The sequence below is a fragment of the Trachypithecus francoisi genome, unplaced genomic scaffold (genome assembly GCF_009764315.1).
Source record: "Trachypithecus francoisi isolate TF-2019V2 unplaced genomic scaffold, Tfra_2.0 Lachesis_group4, whole genome shotgun sequence".
In the NCBI taxonomy this organism is placed as follows: domain Eukaryota; kingdom Metazoa; phylum Chordata; class Mammalia; order Primates; family Cercopithecidae; genus Trachypithecus; species Trachypithecus francoisi.
In genome coordinates this window covers 61,485,184-61,506,254 of record NW_022681469.1, presented here as the reverse complement: position 1 = coordinate 61,506,254, position 21,071 = coordinate 61,485,184, and the positions used below count along the sequence as shown (strand labels likewise).

Here is a 21,071-nt window from a genome sequence, read left to right as displayed (position 1 = left end):
ATTATATTAACTTATTTAGTGCTCATGCACAGCTATTTAAAAACTGAGTCTACATAAAAACAAACTAGAGAATGAAACCCAAATGTTTAATACAGCATATTACAGTTATTAAAATACAATGTCAAAAAATAAACATTTTTGAATACTTGTGTATTTAAAATATTTCTCAAGGAATTATTTGTTTATTCTACTTTAGAGAAAATACTAATATTCAGATTATCATAGTAAATTGCATTTCTTTCATTATTATACTGAAGCATTTTGATTATATTTCAATTAGTGAATAGTTTGTCAGATTTTGGAAACTATGGTCTTTAATTCAGAATAGTAGCATTTATATATAAACACACTATAAAAGACAATTGCTTTGACAGGTGTTCGAAAAGAATCAATGGAATGTTTCACTCCTAAACTTATTTCTGAATGCTCTATGATTGAAAAGGTAATAATTTAATAAAACTTATCAGTATAAATGTAAAACTTACACACTGAGATTTTAGTATAAAATATAATAAATGTAATATAATAGGAGGTGTTAATTAAAAAGAAAAGATAAAAAGGATTATTGAAGAAGACACATTATTGCCTCAGCTGCATTTTTATGTGCTTTCTTTTCCATAGCAATTATTACAGTCATTGTAAGGGTGAGTCGCATAAATGAACTGAATCCAATTGGAACTGCATCAGCATTTACCTTCAGTGTATTTGAAAATAGTCCAATTGATACGCTGGTTGGAAAAGTTACATTTACTGATGCAGACTGGCCATTTAATAATATGAAATATACCATTGTTGGAGGCAATTTGGGAACACCTCCCAAATTTTACATTGAACCAGATACAGGTATTGTAAAAACACTGATATCAATTAATCATAAAAGTAAAGATCTCATATACACTCATTGGAAATGTATTTTATTTAGAAACTGTGATCATGAGAACATCTTAAAAACTTTCTCTTGAACTATTTAATGTTCACCTGGATTTGTTAGCTGTATCCATAAATTCTTACTTACCTAAGGCAAAGCACTAAAGCTTTGATCTTTGCTATATTGATCTTCAGAAAGCCTATGCACTTGTGCTTTTCCATGTATCCAAGAATGTGACTTAACAGGTGAGTAAAATAGTGCATAGTTTAATACCTGTTATAATTACACTTTAGGGGTATGAATATATAATGAATTTATTTGTATTAGTTAATTTCTATTCATTATTGTAATAATTTCATTTATAGAATTAACATTTTAGAATATATTGCAAATATTTACTAATCCTGGGATAACAGGTCTCCCTTTATTTTTGCATCAGGAGTGATAAAGCTATTAGATTCACTAGACAGAGAAACGGAATCACAGTACAAGATAGCTGTGAAAGTAACAGACTTGGACAACGATGCCATCCCTGATCCCCTCAGACAGAGAAGTGGTACTGCTCAGGTGACCATCAATGTTCTGGTAAGAATGAGTCACTGCTTCTGACATTGTTATCCCTTTGAAAGCACATTCTGGAGAAATAAAAATGAGGGGAAGTTGTAAATGGTTATATTTCAGAGTCCTTGGTATGGATCTAAATTGAGAGAGTAGCATATTGGTCCAAAAATATTCTAATTGTAACATACATTGATACAATTGTCATTATATGCAAATTAGCCTGTGTGACTTCTAAACTAATTTGATTGTCTTACAAATCTGAACTTGGATGAAGGGTGCTGATACCTCTGGTTGTATTTCAGAAGTTTTTGGAGGGATTATTTTGTGGTTAACCATATTTCCATAAGCAAGCAAACATATGTCCTAGAGCTTTAAGAAGTTACTTTGATACATTTTAATCCATTTCGGTGGTTTGTCTACCTCTTCTCACCCTCTCTGGTTTTCAACGAAGAAATATCTTAATATTTTTTACTAATAAAGATTCTGAGAGATCAGCCTCAGAGTCTCACAAACATGAAGTATAGAGGCAAAAAATTCTAAGTTTTTTTTTTTTAATTAATGCAAGAATATATTTTACTTGGCTTGTTCAAGGCTTACATCAATAAAATTCTGTACATTACTTTCGTTGGCAGAAGCATATAGAAAGAAAAATTTGCTTTATAGGTAGTGCCAATTTTTTTATCTTATGATTTTGTTTACACTCTTTTTGGTACTTGAGAACAGTAAGAATTCTAACACTGGATCCTATGGAAAAGACAATAACTTCTCATAAAAAATATTTAAAACCACAAACATTGTTTAGAGCCTGTGCGTACTCTTGCATGGTGAACACTTTCATATGTGTTCTTAGTGAGCTAAAATAGTTAGCGGTCATGACTCAGTGTTACAATCCCCACTTTAGGCTTATTATGTCTGGAAAACACAATACACCGGCCAAAAATCTTTGTAGGGAGAAATTTAATAAAGTGACTTTCATGGCTTCAACAATGACTCAGAGGATGTCATAAGCTAATAAACCTACTCTCCTTATGCCAGCTTTCAATAATAATCCCAATACACTCTAAGGTACAGTTTCTCAGTAGATGTCCTTCATAGTTGCACTTCTGCAAACTTACTAGTGTCACTTTCATTTCATGTGTGAATTCCTACATTCCAATAAGTATGAGAATAAACGATCTCTGTTCTTCATCTGTAAAATCATTCAAATTTGTTCTCTTATGGGACTAGAAGGATTGGTTCAGGAAAGAATACTTGATTTCTTGAGGGTAGGCAAAAGGCTATACATTTCCCACCATCAGATGGGTTAGCTTAACATTGCTGAAGATATTGTTACTAAATTTAAATACTTTTTCTCTAAAAATACTTTCAACCAAACTTTAGGTAGAAGTTATCAAAATGCATCATTTAGAAAAAATAAGTTGAAGCCAAAATTCTCTAGTACGATAAAGTTTATTATACTACACTTTGTTCAAAAAAGACTGAAGCTGACATATGAAGGTACACACAATAGAATATTATTACATAAAGCCAGGGCAGATGGATGAATTTTATCTATAAGAATAAACAAATAACAAAAATTTATGTTATTTATAAATGGAAGTTTAATACTGTTATGGACTGAATGATTATACCTCCCCTCTCTGTTCACACATTGAAGCTGTAACTTCTAGTGTGACTGCATTTGGAAACTACTCGTACTTGTATTTGGAGGTAATTAGGATTAGATGAAGAAATGACGGTGAGAACATGATGTGATGGTATTCGTGTCCTTGTAAGAAAAGACACCAGAGAGCTTGGTCTCCCTCTCTGCCATGTGAGGACACAATGAGAAGGTGGCTACCTGCAAACCAGGAAGGGAACCCTCACCAGAAACTGAACACTGCTCAACCTCTAGAACTGTGAGAAAATAATTTCTTTTGTTTAAGCCATGCTGTGTATGGTATTTTGTAATGGCTGTTCAAAGTATCCTAAGAGAAATACCAATTTTGGTTTAGCAAAAATGTTAGAAAGTTATAGTATTAAAATATACATTTCTAGCAAATGATAGATACGTATATATATATCAATGGAAAATAATAGTAAGTCTAGGATCCAAGTGATAAAATAGTAGGTTAATGACAAATTATTACATAAATGTGATTAGAGTAAGAACCCATTTTGGAAAACAATGAACACCATTTCCTACTTTAAAAATATAAAAAATTAATATGTAATATAATCTTTAATATGAAGAAACATGAAAATAATTATGAAATGTTAATTTAGGAAGAGTCATCACAAGGCAAGCATCAATTGTTATTATATGCAAATTATCCTGTGTGGCATCTAAGCAAGTTGGGACCTCATGTAGGACAAGATTGGTAGGTCTAACTACAGAGACAGTTAACCTGTCCTCCGTCCAAAAATAGCATAAAGGAAATTAAAAAGGAAACAAAACATTAGCACAAATATATTTGAAGCATTTATAATTTCAAATATTAATATTTTAGTCAATAAAGAGCTTTTTATAAATCAGAAAGAAAAAATCTCAACAGGAATTGAAAGTTAATATATGAAAAATATTACCAACTTTACTAGCAAGTAAAGAAAGGAAAATGAAACAATCTAATTTCTATTTTTGTATTGAATTATAAAATAAAGCAGATGATATTTTTTGTCGGAAATGGTATGGGGAATTGACAGCTCATTTCTCTGGGAATTCAAATTGAATTGGCACTAGGTTTTTCTGAAGGTTTTTGGCAACACATGCAAATTAATATTCACATTTTATGTGTGAAGAAGCTCTTGTTTACAGAGTTAAATAATGAACCTAGCATGGTTATTGAAAGTAGAGCCAGTCCTTAGTCCCAGCCCTTTAGTCACAATACTCTTCTATTTTTTGACAAAAACATAACCACAAAGACTACTCTCATGATTCCTGTGGTGAAAAAGTATCTGAAATCATAGCAATCATTATTTTATAAACATCTGGAAATCTTTCATAGATGATTTTCCATGTGATTAAATATTTTTCTCCACATGATCTCTATGCCTTGAAAATTTTAATTGAAGCAATTCTGGTACAGAGTGTCTACCTTTTGTTTCTAAAATAACAACAAAAGTCTCCTAATATAGCACCCAAAAAAACACATATACACGATTCTGCTATGTCCTCCCAGATAAACTAATTTCCAAATATATGTTAGTTAGCACGTCTTAATGAGATAAATTTTACAGATGCCATTAGCTATTGCCAACTTCAAATTTGTTATTGCCAATTGATATATTGATCTGAAGCTCATGTTTCTAAGAAAACTCAGGTCATGATAATAAACTGCATTATGATAAACTGGTTGCTAGAAAATGCATATTTCACAGAAGCAGGAATTGGGTGGCACACGTCTTTGTTTTGACAAAATCAGGCACTAGATTTTCAAGTAACATTTTAAAAGGAAGGGAAGTTCAGCACACATCCCACTTTCATCCTACAAATAATTATCACCAGTTTTTTTTGTTGTTGTTTGTTTGTTTTTGAGACGGAGTCTCGCTCTGTCACCTAGGCTAGAATGCAGTGGCATGATCTCGGCTCAATGCAACCTCCGCCTCCCAGGTTCAAGTGATTCTCCTTCCTCAGCCTCCCAAGTAGCTGGGATTACAGGCATGCACCACCACGCCCAGTTAAATTTTGTATTTTTAGTAGAGATGGGGTTTCACCATGTTGGTCAGGATGGTCTCCATCTCTTGACATCATGATACGCCTGCCTCCGCCTCCCAAAGTGCTGGGATAACAGGCATGAGCCACCCCGCCTGGCCATATCACATGTTTTATAATAAAGGCAATTCCTAACTACTGTGACTTTCAAGGATATTTGAAATCTCTCTTGGCTACTGTCATTACCTAATGACGTCTACACATCTGCTTTCTTCTTGGATCATACCACCAGCTTTAAGAACTCTGGATTTTGAATTCAGTTTAATGCATCCTTTACTCCCTCCTGTACCTCTTAGTATTCTTCTTATCCTTCAAGGCCCAAAGCATTCGTTTTACATGAAGCCTCACTTTTTAAATACAGTACAAACGTTGGGCCAAACTGTATGGTAGTGCCTCTGGTCATTCTGAGAACTAACTTACCTGCTTTCAAAAAGCTTGCAGCCTGGTATAGTTATTCTTATCCAGGTTGCATGTCACCCACTAAGATGCTCCATTTGGGATTGTAAGATCTACAAATTTGTTTCAAATGTAATTATAGATAACTCAAGTTAAGCTATGAAAGAACAAATTGCTACTGCCTCCTGCTGTTGCTGATCCCAGTATTAACGGTAGAGGGTGCCTCTTGAAAACAGCATTGGACAAAACACACAAAGCAAGGAAGAAATGATGGCTTTTACTGAAAACGAAAGTACACTCCACCGTGTGGGAGTGGGCCTGAGCAGAGGGGCTCAAAGGCACCGTTACAGAATTTTGGGGCATTTAAACATCCACTACTTGGGGTACACCCTATGTAAATGAAGAGGATGAAGTAAAGTTACATTTACTTGGCCTACTGACCTATGGAGAGGATATTTCCTGTCATATCTGAAGTGTAAATCGGCTTATGTTCCCTGCCTCCAGACCCTATTTTCCTGCCTCATCTTCCCCCTGAGAGATGCGATCCCCATAAATCTTTGTGGGAGGCAGAGGGACCGATGATCTTTTTTCTGTAACTGCTCATACTGGCTTGAGGCATAGTCCCTATCTGCTGGGGATCACAGAACTCATCCTGCTCTATCTAGTGGAGGCAGGGTAGCTTCTTGATGGCCAGGGCTGGTGTCTTCACCTGGAACTGGCTGGAACCTTTGTTGCATGATCATCTGAAGGAGGATAGTCTCTAGGTGAGAGGAAATGAATTTGGTTAAAATATTTAATGGGAACTTCAGGGAGTGGATACCTATGCTGTCAGAAACGTTTATTATAAAGATTTGCAGAAGAAAAAACAAAACTTGGTGTTTTCTCGAATCCATGTATTTCCTTAAAGTCTTAGCACAAAGACTCCATTTTGGTTTGGTTTGGTCTGTTGGGGCCTGGTGCATGAGCTGAGTCCAAAACAATGGCCTCCCAGAATTTTGTTTTAAAAATTCCCCCTTTTTGGTCAGGTTCTCACTTAGGTGAGAGTGTGACTAAAACTTAAGGCCTTAGCACCACTCTTAGTTACCATCATTTTGGGTTTCTGGTCTCAGCACGTCACTTATAGGTTACAGTGTCCTTATTGTTGCACATTTCTTTCAGCTCTTGTCATTCCTGTTGAAAAGAGATCATATGACATTCTAGAGATGGCTGCTTGCAAGCATTTAAAACCTTTAAGAGAATACAGCTCACCAGGGAGACTATTATTATGACTATTGGGAGGATAATACCAATAGTTCAGCGTATGTTCCTTACCCAGGGTCCCCATAAACCAAACCACCTAAAATTAAATAGATTAAAGAATGAGCTAAATGAAGAGTCTACTCTCTTGACTACGTGGTCTTTTCATTAATCCTCTACAACTGAATTTTTATAATCTGCATTTGATGTATTTCTCCATAGGCAACAAGTGTCAGCAGCTGCACAGGTACTTTTCTGTTTACTAAATTCTGTTATTTAGCATAATTTTCACAAGAGAATTCAAAGTCTGTTGTGTGACGATAACCTTTAAAGTAGAATTAGCTATAGAGCCTATCATGAGGTATACATTTCTAATCATTGCTTCTTTTACTTTAAACCATGGAAAAAGGACCTAACAAATGATGCCCTTCTAGAAGAGTGAAGGAGTCCTGTCAGTGTACTCTTTAACCCATGATGTGGATTAAGAGGAAACTAATGTTTTGTTTTTGACTGATTATGAGGCAATGTATGTACCATTAAAGTTTCTTACCTACACTGGGCCTTCATCTTTATCTATCAAAGATAAGGTTATCCATGTATAAGGCTGGTGACCAACTCCTTCACAAATAAAAGTATAATCCCATAAGTGCACATAACAGAATGCTTTTTTTTCTTTGTAGAGGCATAAGCAAGAAAAAAAAAAATTCAAAGAAAAGAGTTTCACGATAGTAAAAGTCTTAACCTGTGAACTTGGGAAAGGCTGTTCACATCAAGGATGCCATGTTCTTCTGGGGAGAAATGTCCCTGGTTAACTTTACCCTTGTTAAGGTTTTACAGATTATTGGTAAAATACAATCCAATGGGTACACAGTTCCAAAAGTGTGGTGGGATCTCAGTTGTGAAACTATGAACCCAAAGCCCAAGTTCCTGAAGTTTTGTTGTAGTGTGGATGGCAAGGACAGTCTTTCTCCGATGTTCTTAGAGGATCCAAACCATAAAAAGTTTTTTTTACCTGGTGAAAATACAGTGTAGCATAATAATCTATTATAACATCAGCCCTCTTGCATGGGAAAACTTTTATACAACCAGAAAACATGCATTGACAGTGACAATTGAATGAAATCCCTTTACAAACTGTTTAAATGGCCCACCAAGTGACCAAATGTACATGAAGCTTTAATTATCTGCCCAGGAATATGGGATCAAGCACTGGTTATAAACTATTTAAACAATTTCAGTATCAGCTGGTTTAACATAAAAATCTGACAAAGTATTTTCTTGGTGTTTAGTTAATTTTTGTTGCCCTTGGGTCAGTAGCTTTATACAAGGAAATTTGGTTATATCTGTGGTTTACAATAACTTAGCATAATAACCATAATTATAATTGATAGCATATACTATTTTAGAAATCCCATACTATTTCGGAACATATATTAGTATTATTCACAAAAATATAACCTAAAGAAGACTGAACATTATTTTGGCAATTCCATGTACCTAAACATGACAAATACCCCTACTTACCTCATTTCTAGATTTTTCAGGGGCCCTCTGATCCATCCAGAAAACCAGGCATTAAGAAAGACAAATTTGAAACTGAAGTTTGATTTTGGAATTCCATATTACCATAAAGTACTTATTTTGTCAAAATGATGATGCGGAAATTTTAAAGAAGCAAAAATCTTTTATAACCTTTTACAAAAAAATACATTCTACTGTTTTTACACATCTTGCATGTAAAACTGTTTCTAGTTGTCTTAATTGCAAGTTACAGTGGCAACTCTTAGCAATTTTAACTTTAGTGTAAAACCTGGTAAGTTGTGTTCTAAGGTTTGACTATTTCCAGCATAGTTTAGGGGTGTGGCCAACTCCACATTTCTCCTGGCCTTATCTCTTGAAAAGCAGGCAAGTGAAACAATTTTCAAAAGCCAAAGAAGCAGTTTATGACCTGAAAACATTTAGAAAACCTAATATTTGAACATAATTTAGACCACATATTTATATTTTGAATACACTGTATTTTACCAATAATCTGTAAAACCGTCTTTATTTCCCAAAGACTGCTAAAGTCATGTAAAATAAGAGGCAATACGTTTTCTACTCTTCTGGCAAAATATTTGATTTAAGCTCTTACTATTATTAAATCAATTAATTTAAAACTTTACAGAGGAGATTAACCAGTTTGCACAGAAAGAAAGAGACCAGAGATTGGTAAGAAACTTTTATCTTTTTGCTGGCATGCCGGGTTTCAGAGTTCTCTCTCCCTGAACAGCCTTAGTGACCCTGCTTGACTGTATGCAAACAAATATATTGCCATGAATTAAGAATATTCACAAATGGTTTACAAATTTTGGAGAAATTAAGCAGAGAGAGAGAAGTATGACTCCAATTCTATTTATGAAAGTATATTCAACACGCTTAAATTATTAGAAAGCCTAAAATCCAAAAAGTTAGTTTGTAAGGATAAAAAGTTGGTGTGCTCCATTAATTACTGCGGCCTGACCAAGGTACCTTAGGAATTCCAGATAAATGGAATGAATGATGACTCGCTAGAAATGCATAGGAAACAAAATAACTATTCACAGAACCAAATACAAGCCTTCCACTAGAAACTAAAAAGCATCATGCTTTTATATATAAGGATACACAAGCAAAGCCAGAGGAGAATAAACAGCAAACAAATGAAAACTAGAAGCAAAAACAAACAGGAAACCAACCCTAAATTTTCCTACTTAATCTACCCTGGAGGCTATAGTGTTACCTAGGGCCCCCAAAACCCACATAATGAATATTTCATTCCTGACACACAATTCAGTATCCTTAAGTTCACCAATATCATTATACATTCTGTGCAATCAAGAAATCCACTTTAGACACATGACCAATAAGTACTCTAGCACTATCCATGCAAAACAGTAAACATAGCATGAAGCAAAGCAAGCATGTATGTGATATTTGGCTCTATGCTAAATCCAGCTTCATGCTTAACTATATGAAAAAAAGAATTGCCAAACTGCTGATGCATTTTTTAATGATACTTCTTATTTGACTTTAATCAAGACCAAGAGCTTTAACTATGAACATGTTAGTTAGCAAAATGTCCCCAATTCTTTATCAGGTTCTTAAGAATATTTTATTATATAAACTTTTTCCACATCTTTCTCCCTTACTTAATGATTCCTTACTACATTGTTTCATAAATAACCTTTTTAAATCTGTAATTTAACTTTTAGATAACTTTTGAATTAGACAAAATTATTCTTTTTCTACTGATAACAAAACTCTTTCTGGCACATTTTGTATACAGAATTACGTGTTAACCAGAATTTTATCCTTAGTAAACTAAAACTTTAGTGAAACCCTAAAAAGCAAGAAATCCTGAACTATTAGATATGGGCATTTATAGATAAGAACTCCACAATTTTAGTAGCATACTTGCCCATATTACAACACTTTCTTAATTGGAAATGACCCAGATATTAAATGAGCATTAAGCATAACTTAAAGATTTTAATTTACGCAAAAAGTTTACCTCAAACATTTATCCCAATCACTGTACTTAATTTTTTAATTTTAATAAGGGAGACATGAAATATCAATCAACATATGTAAAATGAACCTTGGTTTGGTCCTGAAAGGCAGGACAACTCAAAGTGGGAGGGGAGTTGGGGCTTCAGGTCACAGGTAGGTGTGAGAGGAATTGTTGCATTCTTCTGAGTTTCTAATTAGCCTTTCTGGAGGAAACAATCAGATATGTATGTATCTCATTGAGAGTTTGAATAGAATGGGAGGCAGGCTTCCCCAAGCAGCTCCCAGCTTGAATTAACACTGACATTTTAAAATATCTAGCAGAGACGAACATAAAATTCAGACAAAAATGTATGCTGACAATTCTGACGGCATTTCTATTTTTATTTCACCAATAATTTCAAAGCTAGCTTGTTTAGTAAAGTTACACTTTGCATCACGTGAACTTGAAAATTGCTTACACTTATTATAAGATAATTTTGGTAAAACATATAATAAGTGTACATACAAACAAACACATCTTGACATGTATATGCACACAAATGAAGATCTAGTAGCTTCGAACCTTAACCATGGGATAGCAATACAAGCTTGCTGGTTTTACTTTGCCCCAGTAGATAATCCAATAAAGGCTGTGAACCAAACTTTCGGGTAAAGCATTCTCCATGGCAGTTTGATTTTTCTGTTTCTTTCTTTTTCTTTTTTTTTTTTGAGATGAAATCTTGCTCTGGCTGGACTGTAGTAGCCCAGGCTGGAGTGCAGTGGCACAATCTCGGCTCACTGCAACCTCCACATCCCAGTCCCGGTTCAAACAATTCCGAGTGCAGGGCCTGCGGAGCCCGCGCACACCCAGAACTCATGCTGGCCCGCGAGCACCGTGCGCAGCCCCAGTTCCCGCCTGCTCCTCTCCCTCCACACTTCCCCGCAAGCAGAGGGAGACGGCTCCGGCCTCGGCCAACCCAGAGAGGGGGTCTCACAGTGCAGCAGCAGACCGAAGGGATCCTCAATTTGTAGTAGAGATGGGATTTCACCATGTTGACCAGGCTGGTCTTGAACTCATGACCTCATGATCCACCCGCCTTGGCCTCCCAAAGTGCTGGGATAACAGGAGTGAGCCACTGCGCCCGGCCTGGCAGTTTGATCTTTAAAGGCCAAACCTCCCCAGACTCCAAAGAGCCCTGGTGCCAAACAGTACCAAAGGAGGGTGTCACACAATCAGTCCCCATGCTTAGAACCTCAGAACAAAAGCCTGGATACATGCAATGCCATTCTGCTTCCCCATTCAACAGTAAACTCCAGATTCCAAACAATGTTGGGGCCAAACAGCATTGCAACTGTGAGAGAAAATTCTAAGAAGGGCTTAGTACTAGACCTCAGAAACTCTGCGGAGAACAGAGAGCATCCCCTTGGGGCAGGTTGAGGTCTGTAGGAACCCTGGAGCGTCCTCCTGTGGGGTCCAATCTGACCTGAGGTGGGTACCAGTGGCGCATGCCGGTTTTCCCCTCCAGAGCATACTATGAGCTTCCTAAGAATAGCCATGAACTGTAACTGTGTCCAGAATTGGTGGGTTCTTGGTCTCACTGACTTCAAGAATGAAGCCACGGACCCTCACAGTGAGTGTTACAGTTTTTAAAAATGGTGTGTCCCGAGTTTGTTCCTTCTGATATTTGAACGTGTTCAGAGTTTCTTCCTCCTGGTGGGTTTGTGGTCTCACTGGCTTCAGGAGTGAAGCTGCAGACCTTCATGGTGAGTGTTAGAGCTCTTAAGGTGGCGCCTCTGGAGTTGTTCGTTCTTCCTGCCCGGAGTTGTTCATCCCTCCTGGTGGGTTCATGGTCTAGCTGGCCTCAGGAGCAAAGCTGCAGACCTTCTTGGTGAGTGTTACAACTCATAAACGCAGCGCTGACACAAAGACTGAGAAGCAGCAAGATTTATTGCAAAGAGCAAAACAACAAACCTTCCACAACCTGGAAAGAGACCCAAGCAGGTTGCCGCTGCTGGCTGGGGCAGCCTGCTTTTATTCCCTTTTCTGACCCCACCCCCATCCTGCTGATTGGTCCATTTTGACAGGGTGCTGATTGGTGCATCTATACACCTTGAGCTACACACAGAGTGCTGGTTGGTGCCTTTACAATCCTTTAGACACAAAAGTTCTCCAAGTCCCCACTGGATTAGCTAGACATAGAGCATCCATAGGTGGGTTTACAAACCTTGAGCTAGACACAGAGTGCTGATTGGTGCATCCACGAATCCCAAGCTAGACACAGAGTGCTGATTGGTGCATTTACAATCCTTTAGCTAGACATAAAAGTTGTCCAAGTCCCCACCAGACTCAGGAGCCCAGCTTGCTTCCCCTAGTGGATCCTGTGCAAGCACCAGGCACCCGCACTCAGCCCTTGGGCAGTTGATGGGACTGGGCACCGCGGAGAAGGGGGCGGTCCCAATCAGGGAGGCTCGGGCCATGTGGGAGCTGGTGGGGGGGCGGGGCTTGCTTGGGCATGGTGGGCTGCAGGTCCTGAGCCCTGCCCTGCTGGGAGGAGGCTGACGCCCGGAGAGAATTCCAGTGCAGTGAGGGCAGGCCGTCAGTGCTGGGGGATCTGGCGCACCCTTGGCAGCTGCTGGCCTGGGTGCTAAGCCCCTCACTGCCCAGGGCTGGCGGTGTTGGCCGGCCACTCCAAGTGCGGGGCCTGCCCAGCCCGCGCCCACCCGGAACTCACGCTGGCCCGCGAGGGTCGGATGCAGCCAGGGTTCCCACTGGTGCCTCTCCCTCCACCCCTCCCTGCAAGCAGAGGGAGTTGGCTCCAGCCTCGGCCAGCCCAGAGAGGGGCTCCCACAGTGCAGCCACGGGCTGAAGAGCTCCTCAAGCGTGGGCAGAGTGGATGCCAAGGCCAAGGTGGCACCGTGTGCGAGAGAGGGCTGCTAGCACCTAGTCACCTCTCATAATGAGAACTGAATACCAGGTGGGCCTTTTTGTCCTTAGCCAGTTTAGCATGATAAGGGAAGAATTTAGCATAAGACAAGAAGGTTTAAGTTCCCTGAAACATGTGTGAGTTTGCACTAAGGTGTACCACACGCAGGGATCAAGGAACACCTGCAGAAAATATTTTTTAAAAAGTCCTTCCCCTTTTGCAGCAGAACAATTATAAACAGCCACTGAAAGACTGAAAAAGAATGAAAGGAAACAAAAATCAAAAAGACCCAGACTACAAACCTGGTGTTGGCAGTTAGGCATCTCCGCATGGAAACCCCTTAGTTTCACTGGCCATGGCCAGAAACCTGCAGTTGCTTCCATGTTTACACGCTGCCCACCAAGAGTCCCAGGTTGGAAAGGAAAAGAGAGAGAGAAAGACACACACGCACACACAAAGAGAGAGAGAGAGACAAGCAGAGAGAGAGAGAGAGAGAGAGAGAGAGGGAGAAATTCCCCTGTATGGAGCAGAAAGGAAAAGGAGAAAGGAGAAAAATCCCAAACTTTGGGCTAACCTCTTCCTCCTGGCTGGCTCTCCAAAATACCTTAACAGTGGAGGGTGTCCAGATTCCTGGTTTCTTAAGCAAAGAATTGAACAGAATGCACAAACAGAGCAAGGAAGGAATGAAAGGTTTTATTGAAAATGAAAGTATACTCCAGGCCGGGCGTGGTGGCTCAAGCCTGTAATCCCAGCACTGGCTGATCATAAGGTCAGGAGATCGAGACCATCCTGGCCAACATAGTGAAATCCCATCTCTACTAAAAATACAAAAATTAGCCAGGCATGGTGGCACATGCCTGTAATCCCAGCTACTCGGGAGGCAGAGGTAGGAGAATCCCTTGAACCAGGTAGTTGGAGGTTGCAGTGAGCCGAGATTGCACCACAGCACTCTAGGCTGGTGACAAAGTGAGACTCCGTCTCAAAAAAAAAAAAAAAAAAGAAAGTACACTCCACAGTGTGGGAGAGGGCCTGAGCATAGGGGCTCAAAGGCCTTGTTACAGAATTTTGGAGAGTTTAAGTACCCTTTACTTGGGGTATACCCTATGTAAATGAAGAGGATGAAGTAAAGTTACAAAGTCATTTACTTGGCCTTCGCTATATGGAGAGGATATTTCCTGTCATAGCTGAAGCGTGAATTGGTCTTATGTTCCCTGCCTCCAGACCCTATTTTCCTGCCTCACCAGGAGCACCGTAATCAGCAGTATTAAAATTTACAATTTATTTCCATTTTCACGTAGAAGGTAAATATTCCAAAGAATTTCCTGGCAGAAAACACTTAGAAATGTATGATGGAATATAACTATCCTTTAATGTGGAAATTTGACCTAAAAAATACTTAGGGCACATTTCAGAGGCCAAAAACAGAGCCTCCTCAAAGCTGCCATGTGCCCTGAGAGCATCTTCTCTGTAAAGAAGAGGCTTAGGTTTTCACAGCCACTTGGAAACAGGAAGTACAACTTTGGGAGTAATAAGGGCAGGCAGTTGGAACCTCATAAAGCGGTCCTTTAGGATGAAAACCTGGAAAGGACACCTTCACATGCTAGCCTGGGAAGACAATAAGAAAGTTTGCCCATCTAGGACTAGGCTCTGAATTAAGCAGAAAAAGCATCCTCATATATTGGGTTTGAATTATGCACACTACAAAGTATTGGAAAACCCAGACAAGACATTAGAAGAAAAGGGGTCTTGGTGTTTTATTTTGAGGAATTCCTGGCAGAAACAAACGCAAAACTTCCCTAGAGAGGCCTAACATCCACCTAAGCTGCAGACAATTCCTAAAGAAAAAAATTTGGCTGAATATGGGCTCAGAATCTAAAATTACGAACTCTTAGAAAACAGCCATAACCTATAGACCAGTGCACAGCTATTTCACGCCCATTTCACTGGCCGTAACCCGAAATGCCTGAGGATAAGTGGCTTTAAACCTGAGTGCAATGCACAGGCTGGTGTACTTTTGCAAGTTGACTTCATGAAAAGGAATTGTTTACTTCCTCCTGTTGTGGGATTTGTTTCTGACTTCAGCATAGATGATGATATGACAGTGTTGTGGCTTTATTTTATATTAGTGAGCTGCTAATTGTTATTGAGATGCTAATTATCAACATATGTTATAGTGTTTACTTCACAAAAATCTGCACAGCAGCTCTAGGTAGTATTGGCATATTTCAGTATACCTTTTGTAAAAGAAATATGGAAAAATAACTATATTTTTAATAGATCATTTTTGCAATGACAATGGTTAGAAATTAATGACTACAATGTTTACATCGTACCTAATTTCAAATCATCAAGGCATTCTGAATATTTCAACAAAGTGCTCATTAGTGAAAATCAGATGTGGTCCTAATGTTTAGAAGGGCACTATTTATTGTAATAAAATAAGCTGTAGGTCATTTAGTATTGTGTTGGTTGAGAAGTTGTACTAGAAGCATCCAGCCAAGTTGCATTGTGACAAGACAAGGAGCCTCACGTCATTCATAAAAAGCGAAGAAAAACAATTTACTGGAAAATTGAAAAATAGTTCTGAGACCAGATAAGCTGAAGAAGTTTCAACAGATTTTCTTATCCAATCATAATTTATGAGTTGAGTCCTGATATCTGAAACAAGTTTTTATAAAGTTACGAAAACTTGTCCTTTTAAATGGGTGTGACCTTGGTGGCTTCTCTTGGCTATTAGTGTTGCACCTTATGGAAATTAGGGAAACCACATAGAAGGAGGCCTTTCTTGTAAAATAAAGCAGATAACTACAAGGAAATGTACATTTATCTGATCAGAGACAAAAGTTTTGTATCTGTAACACACATGGTAAATAAATCAATATTCACCAATAATGCTCCTGCCTAGATCTGAAGAAAAATTAAGAATATTTTTACTGATATATAAAAAATAGCATGATCATATATTGTCTATTACCCCATCATGTACTTGCTGACAAGAATTTGGATAAAAAAATTTGAAGGTTCTTTTGTCTCCTGCAAAGAGCATGACAAATTTCCTTAGAACGTATTTTCTAAATACTCACTGTCTCTTCAGTGATTCTTTTAAAGAAATTGTTACCAAACACATGCTCTTTATTTGTGAACTGGAGTATAGTACTTTAAACTGGACATGTACAAATATAAGCTATTTCCTTTACCTCTAAAAATACTAATACAATGACATAAATTATTGTTTGTCTTTCTTTGAATGTGTTTATGAATAGTCAAACTCTTAAAACTGACTACTGTTTTAAGGAACTAGTCTGAAAGTACATGGCAACAGCCACATTAAATTTATCTAGTTTTATAAGAAAATTGCCTCTTTGGAAAAGAAATTTTAAAAATTTTGCTTTCTAACAGAGAGATGTTAGAAAATTCAGAAATGACCATCTGAAGCCTGAAGGCATTACCAAGAGCTGAATGTCTGTCTGTGGCTATTTTTCTCTTGGAAAGCTTTTTGTGGCAAAAAATAAAAATAAAAATAAATGGATACTGAATCTATTTATCTTTAACCTGGATGCCTACTCACCACAAGAGCTATTAACTATATGTATATGTATTTAGTGACAATGACACTGCAACATTTCTTTTATACCATTGCATGATGTTTAGAGCACAGATTCTTCAGCCAGAATGCTTGGTTAAGAATCCCAGGTTCACCACTTACGGTTTTTGTGAAGGTAGGCAAGTTATTGAACCTTTCTTAACTTGATTCCTCATTGTAAAATGGTGATAATAATAGTGCCTACCTCTGAAGGTAGATAAGAGGTTTTTAAAAGCAAATATTTATAAAGTACTGAGTGGCTCCTAGTAATAAGCACTATACAAGTGTCCTACAAATGAATAAACTAGAAACATTTCCATAACTGGAGAAGAAAGTGATGAAAATTGTTGTTCTTTTGTGTGTACATAGTTAAGATTGGATTTTTGTCATTGCCTCATCAAAACAAAAACTAGAAACCACTTAAGTGTGACTGATAAACGCTTCAAAAATGTTCTATTTTTTTGAGATTATGGAATAAAAGCCTCAGCATAAAAAATCACTAAGCTTGGATATTTTTTAAAAGCATAATGTTTCTTAGCTTGTTTATATTAATATAAAACTGAAACTGTAAGTCAATTTCTTGCATGCAATAAATATGGCATAACTTAAAAATTTTAAAAATATAGCGTAAAGAACTAACCTTCTACAGATTTTATTTATAAGATATGAGATCACACTTTGAGAAAAAAATTTTTAAAAATGCAAGCTGAAGGAAACAAAAGAAGAAGGAAAAACCCATCACAGTTCTAGTAGATATTTAAATTGGAAATTAATTGTTCTTTTTCAGTGTCCCAGCAATTTTTTTATATCTATATTTTGTCACAGAAATCTTTCTGGCTTATATAATAATAAACATTATTTTATGAAGTAGTTAAGTCCTTGAAGGCAGGATTCTTTCTTATCTTTTACCTCTATGAAATAAGCATAGACTTTCTTTCATATATATGTATATATAATCAGTAAATAATTAAGTACATAATTACTGTATGTAAATCTATCCATCTGTCTATCTATCTATAAATTTCTTAGGGACTCTGAGCAGAAAAAAATGCATTATGGCCTAAGTACTTATTGTCACTGAGTATGAGAATTCTAGAGCTGGAGAAAACCTAAGAGAAACTTATATTTCTCTATCATTTTACACACAAGAAACTTAGACTTGCCTTACTGATTTTCAAAAGCAATGTGACTACTGATGGTTTCTCAAACGTGCAGCTTTGCAGTCATGTAGTTGAATTAATGACAGATAAATTATTTTGTGCTCATCAGATCCTGTTTTATTTTATGGCGACAGAGGGATACTACATTTTCTGACTTCTTTTCAGTGAGATTGGGGCCATGTGACTCAGATATAGCAGATGCTCTTTCCCAAGCCTGCAATAAAAACCCAAGTGTAAAGTCCACTTTGCCTTTGCAAGGTGATTTTAGGTCATCTTTTAAAGACAGAAACATTACGAGATGAAAGGAACTTGGATCTCTAAGTCACTCCTTGAGAAAAATTTTCCAAGGTGAGCTTCTTAACATGTCTTATTGTGATAGGGAAGAATTAACCTTGTTCCAAGTTAAGTGAATCAGATTTCATGTTTTAGTTGTTACTGCAACATGGTATAATCTATTTTGCCTAATGCAGAATTTCCTGGATAGTCAGATTTTCCCAAATAGTTGGAATTTCCACAAGTTTCCCATCTTTATGTTGCATGCTTTTATAGCAAACAACAATCTTTTTTTTTTTTTCTGAGACAAAGTCTTGCTCTGTTGCCCAGGCTAGAGTGCAGTAGTATGATCTGCAACCTCCATCTCCCGGGTTCAACAAATTGTCCTGCCTCAACCTCCCAAGTAGCTGGGATTACAGGCACAAACCACCATGCCTGGCTAATTTTTTTTAGTAGAGACGGGATTTCATATTGGTGAGGCTGGTTTCTAACTCCTGACCTTGTGATCTGCCCGCCTTGTCCTCCCAAAGTGCTGGGATCATAGGCCTGAGCCACCACACCTGGCAACAGCAATCTTTTTCTAGTATCAAGACACTTGTTTAACGCTCTCATGGTTTTATTTAGGTTATAAGAGTTTGTAAAAAATTATATAAGCAACTGGTTTGGGGAAAAATTATAGGTTTCAATTTTACCAGCTAATATTCTTTGAAACTATGTGCTTTTCCAATTGTTTGATATTTTTTACAGTATTGGTAAATGATAAAATATAAGGAAACCCAGAGGCTTCTTGGTAAAGTTTAATACTTATTTTAACAAATATTTATTTCAGCTTTGACAATAATAAAAGATAATACTGTGTTTTGAAAATCACAGAAAATGGTATTGAGATATCTGTGCAATCTGAAATTTATCTGTATTGGCATTTTTATTCCAGTATTAAGTGATTTATTAAATCAACTACTTGAGATGAACATTGTCTCTGATTTGTCCTCATCTTTTATTTTTACTGGAATACAACTGTCCTGGGGCTAATGAATTAATGTTATATGAGGGTATTATATATCATTATAAGAAACCAGTGTATTTCTTGGAAAACACACACAAATATATACTCACATATAGATATATGTTTGTATCTGCATGTGTGCATATTTATATATATAATATACATATATGTATATACAGAGAGAGAATTTGAAATTAAACAAAACCAAGACACAAAAATGGGCATAAAATGGCATTTCCTGTTTTGACAATTTCAAATTCTTCTGTAAGTTATTCCATTATTAAGTGGGGAAAAAAATAAATCACAGGACTTATTCTCCATAATATATTATTAACCCTAAATACAGAATCTTTTATTTAATTTAAATTTTAGCAAAATTAGTAAAAAGTAAGCATATATAACACATCGTTAAATAAAAACATGTATATTTATTTCCTAAACAATAATTCACATAGTATTATTGTTATTATTTTAGATGCGTGAACTTGAAAATAATTTTAATTACTTACGTGGCATTATAATCTTGGGGATGGGATTTATATTCTATAACAATACTTTCCTAATGATCTATAAACATTTCTGAAAATATGAGAAATATGTGCATCCTATTAGCTTTAAATGCTGAGTGTACTTGATTATTCTTATTTGTTTCCTAGGGCTGCTATAACAAAGTAACACAGACTAGGAGTGGCTTACAACAGCAGAAATGTATTCCCTTCTAGTTCTGCAAGCTAGAAGTCTAAAATTAAGGTGTCAGCAGAGCCATGTTCTCTCTGAACACTCTAGGGAGTAATCTGTTCCATGCCTCCCTCTTAGCATCTGCTGTTGCTAGAAGGACTTGGTATTCCTTAGCTTGCACACACATTACTACCATCTCTGTCTTTGTTGTCATCTCTGCCTTGGTTGTCATATGATGCCCTCCCTGTGTATCTCTGTCTATGTTGATTCTCCCCTTCTTATAAGGATATTGTATTGGGTTAAGAGTACACACTACTCTAATATGATTCATCTTAACTTGATTACATACACAACTAATATATTTCCAAAAAATATTAAATTCATAGGTATCAAGGGATAACACTCGAACATATATTTTTGAAGGGCAATTCAAATCATAGCAATCATGTATGTCATCTTAGTCAATTTCTATTTTGGAAAGCCAGTTTAAAATAATGGTTAGAAGCATGGATTCTGGCATTATGTAAACCTGGCAGACATTCCCATTTTTTTCCTTATGGACTGGATATCTTAAGAAAGTTACTTAACTCTGTGGGCCTCAGTTTACTCACAAGTGACATCTGCTAACAATACTTGCTCAAAGGGTTTGGCAGATGATTAAATAAAAATGTGAATCCCTCACAGTGCCAGAGACATAGTGAATACATTTTAGTATTTATTATTGTTTTAGCTGTTACAATCACTAGTTGAGTTTTACTTGACGTTGAGTGGTTTCATAGAGAGACTGAAATTCTAGGTACAAATAGGACCTAGGTGAAATTATGATTCAGGCTTCAAGTACTGAAAGGGAACCCATTTGAAGACAGATAAAGGGAAATAGAAATAGGTTGGATCTTTATGAATTAGGTACCAAAATCAGGATGAATGTCTTGTTAATACAGGACTAACATTAAGATCTTTTAAAGTAAGGAACATGGTCTTACTTTTAACACCCCAAATTTTAATTATCCCCCCACCAAAAAAGAAGAGGAAAAAATAAAGACAACAAATGATTGCTTTGCATTTCTTTGTTTTCTACCCAAAACAATATTATGAAACATTCAGAATCTACTGATAAAATAAATGACAAAGTTTTTTCTTTTATGATAAGAACTAATTTTTGTCAAACTTTGAAGATATAGTCCC

At 36.8% G+C, this 21,071-nt stretch overlaps 1 protein-coding gene across 1 annotated transcript in view; it reads left to right on the top strand.

Moving 5' to 3' along the window:
- The window catches only part of LOC117072996 (desmocollin-2-like), a 31,581-nt gene that overhangs the window by 236 nt on the left and 10,274 nt on the right, over positions 1–21,071 (top strand). The window contains exons 2-3 of the mRNA XM_033193486.1: positions 622–843; positions 1,308–1,453. Of these exons, the coding sequence (XP_033049377.1) occupies positions 622–843; positions 1,308–1,453 (368 nt within the window). The remainder of the gene's footprint in view (positions 1–621; positions 844–1,307; positions 1,454–21,071) is intronic.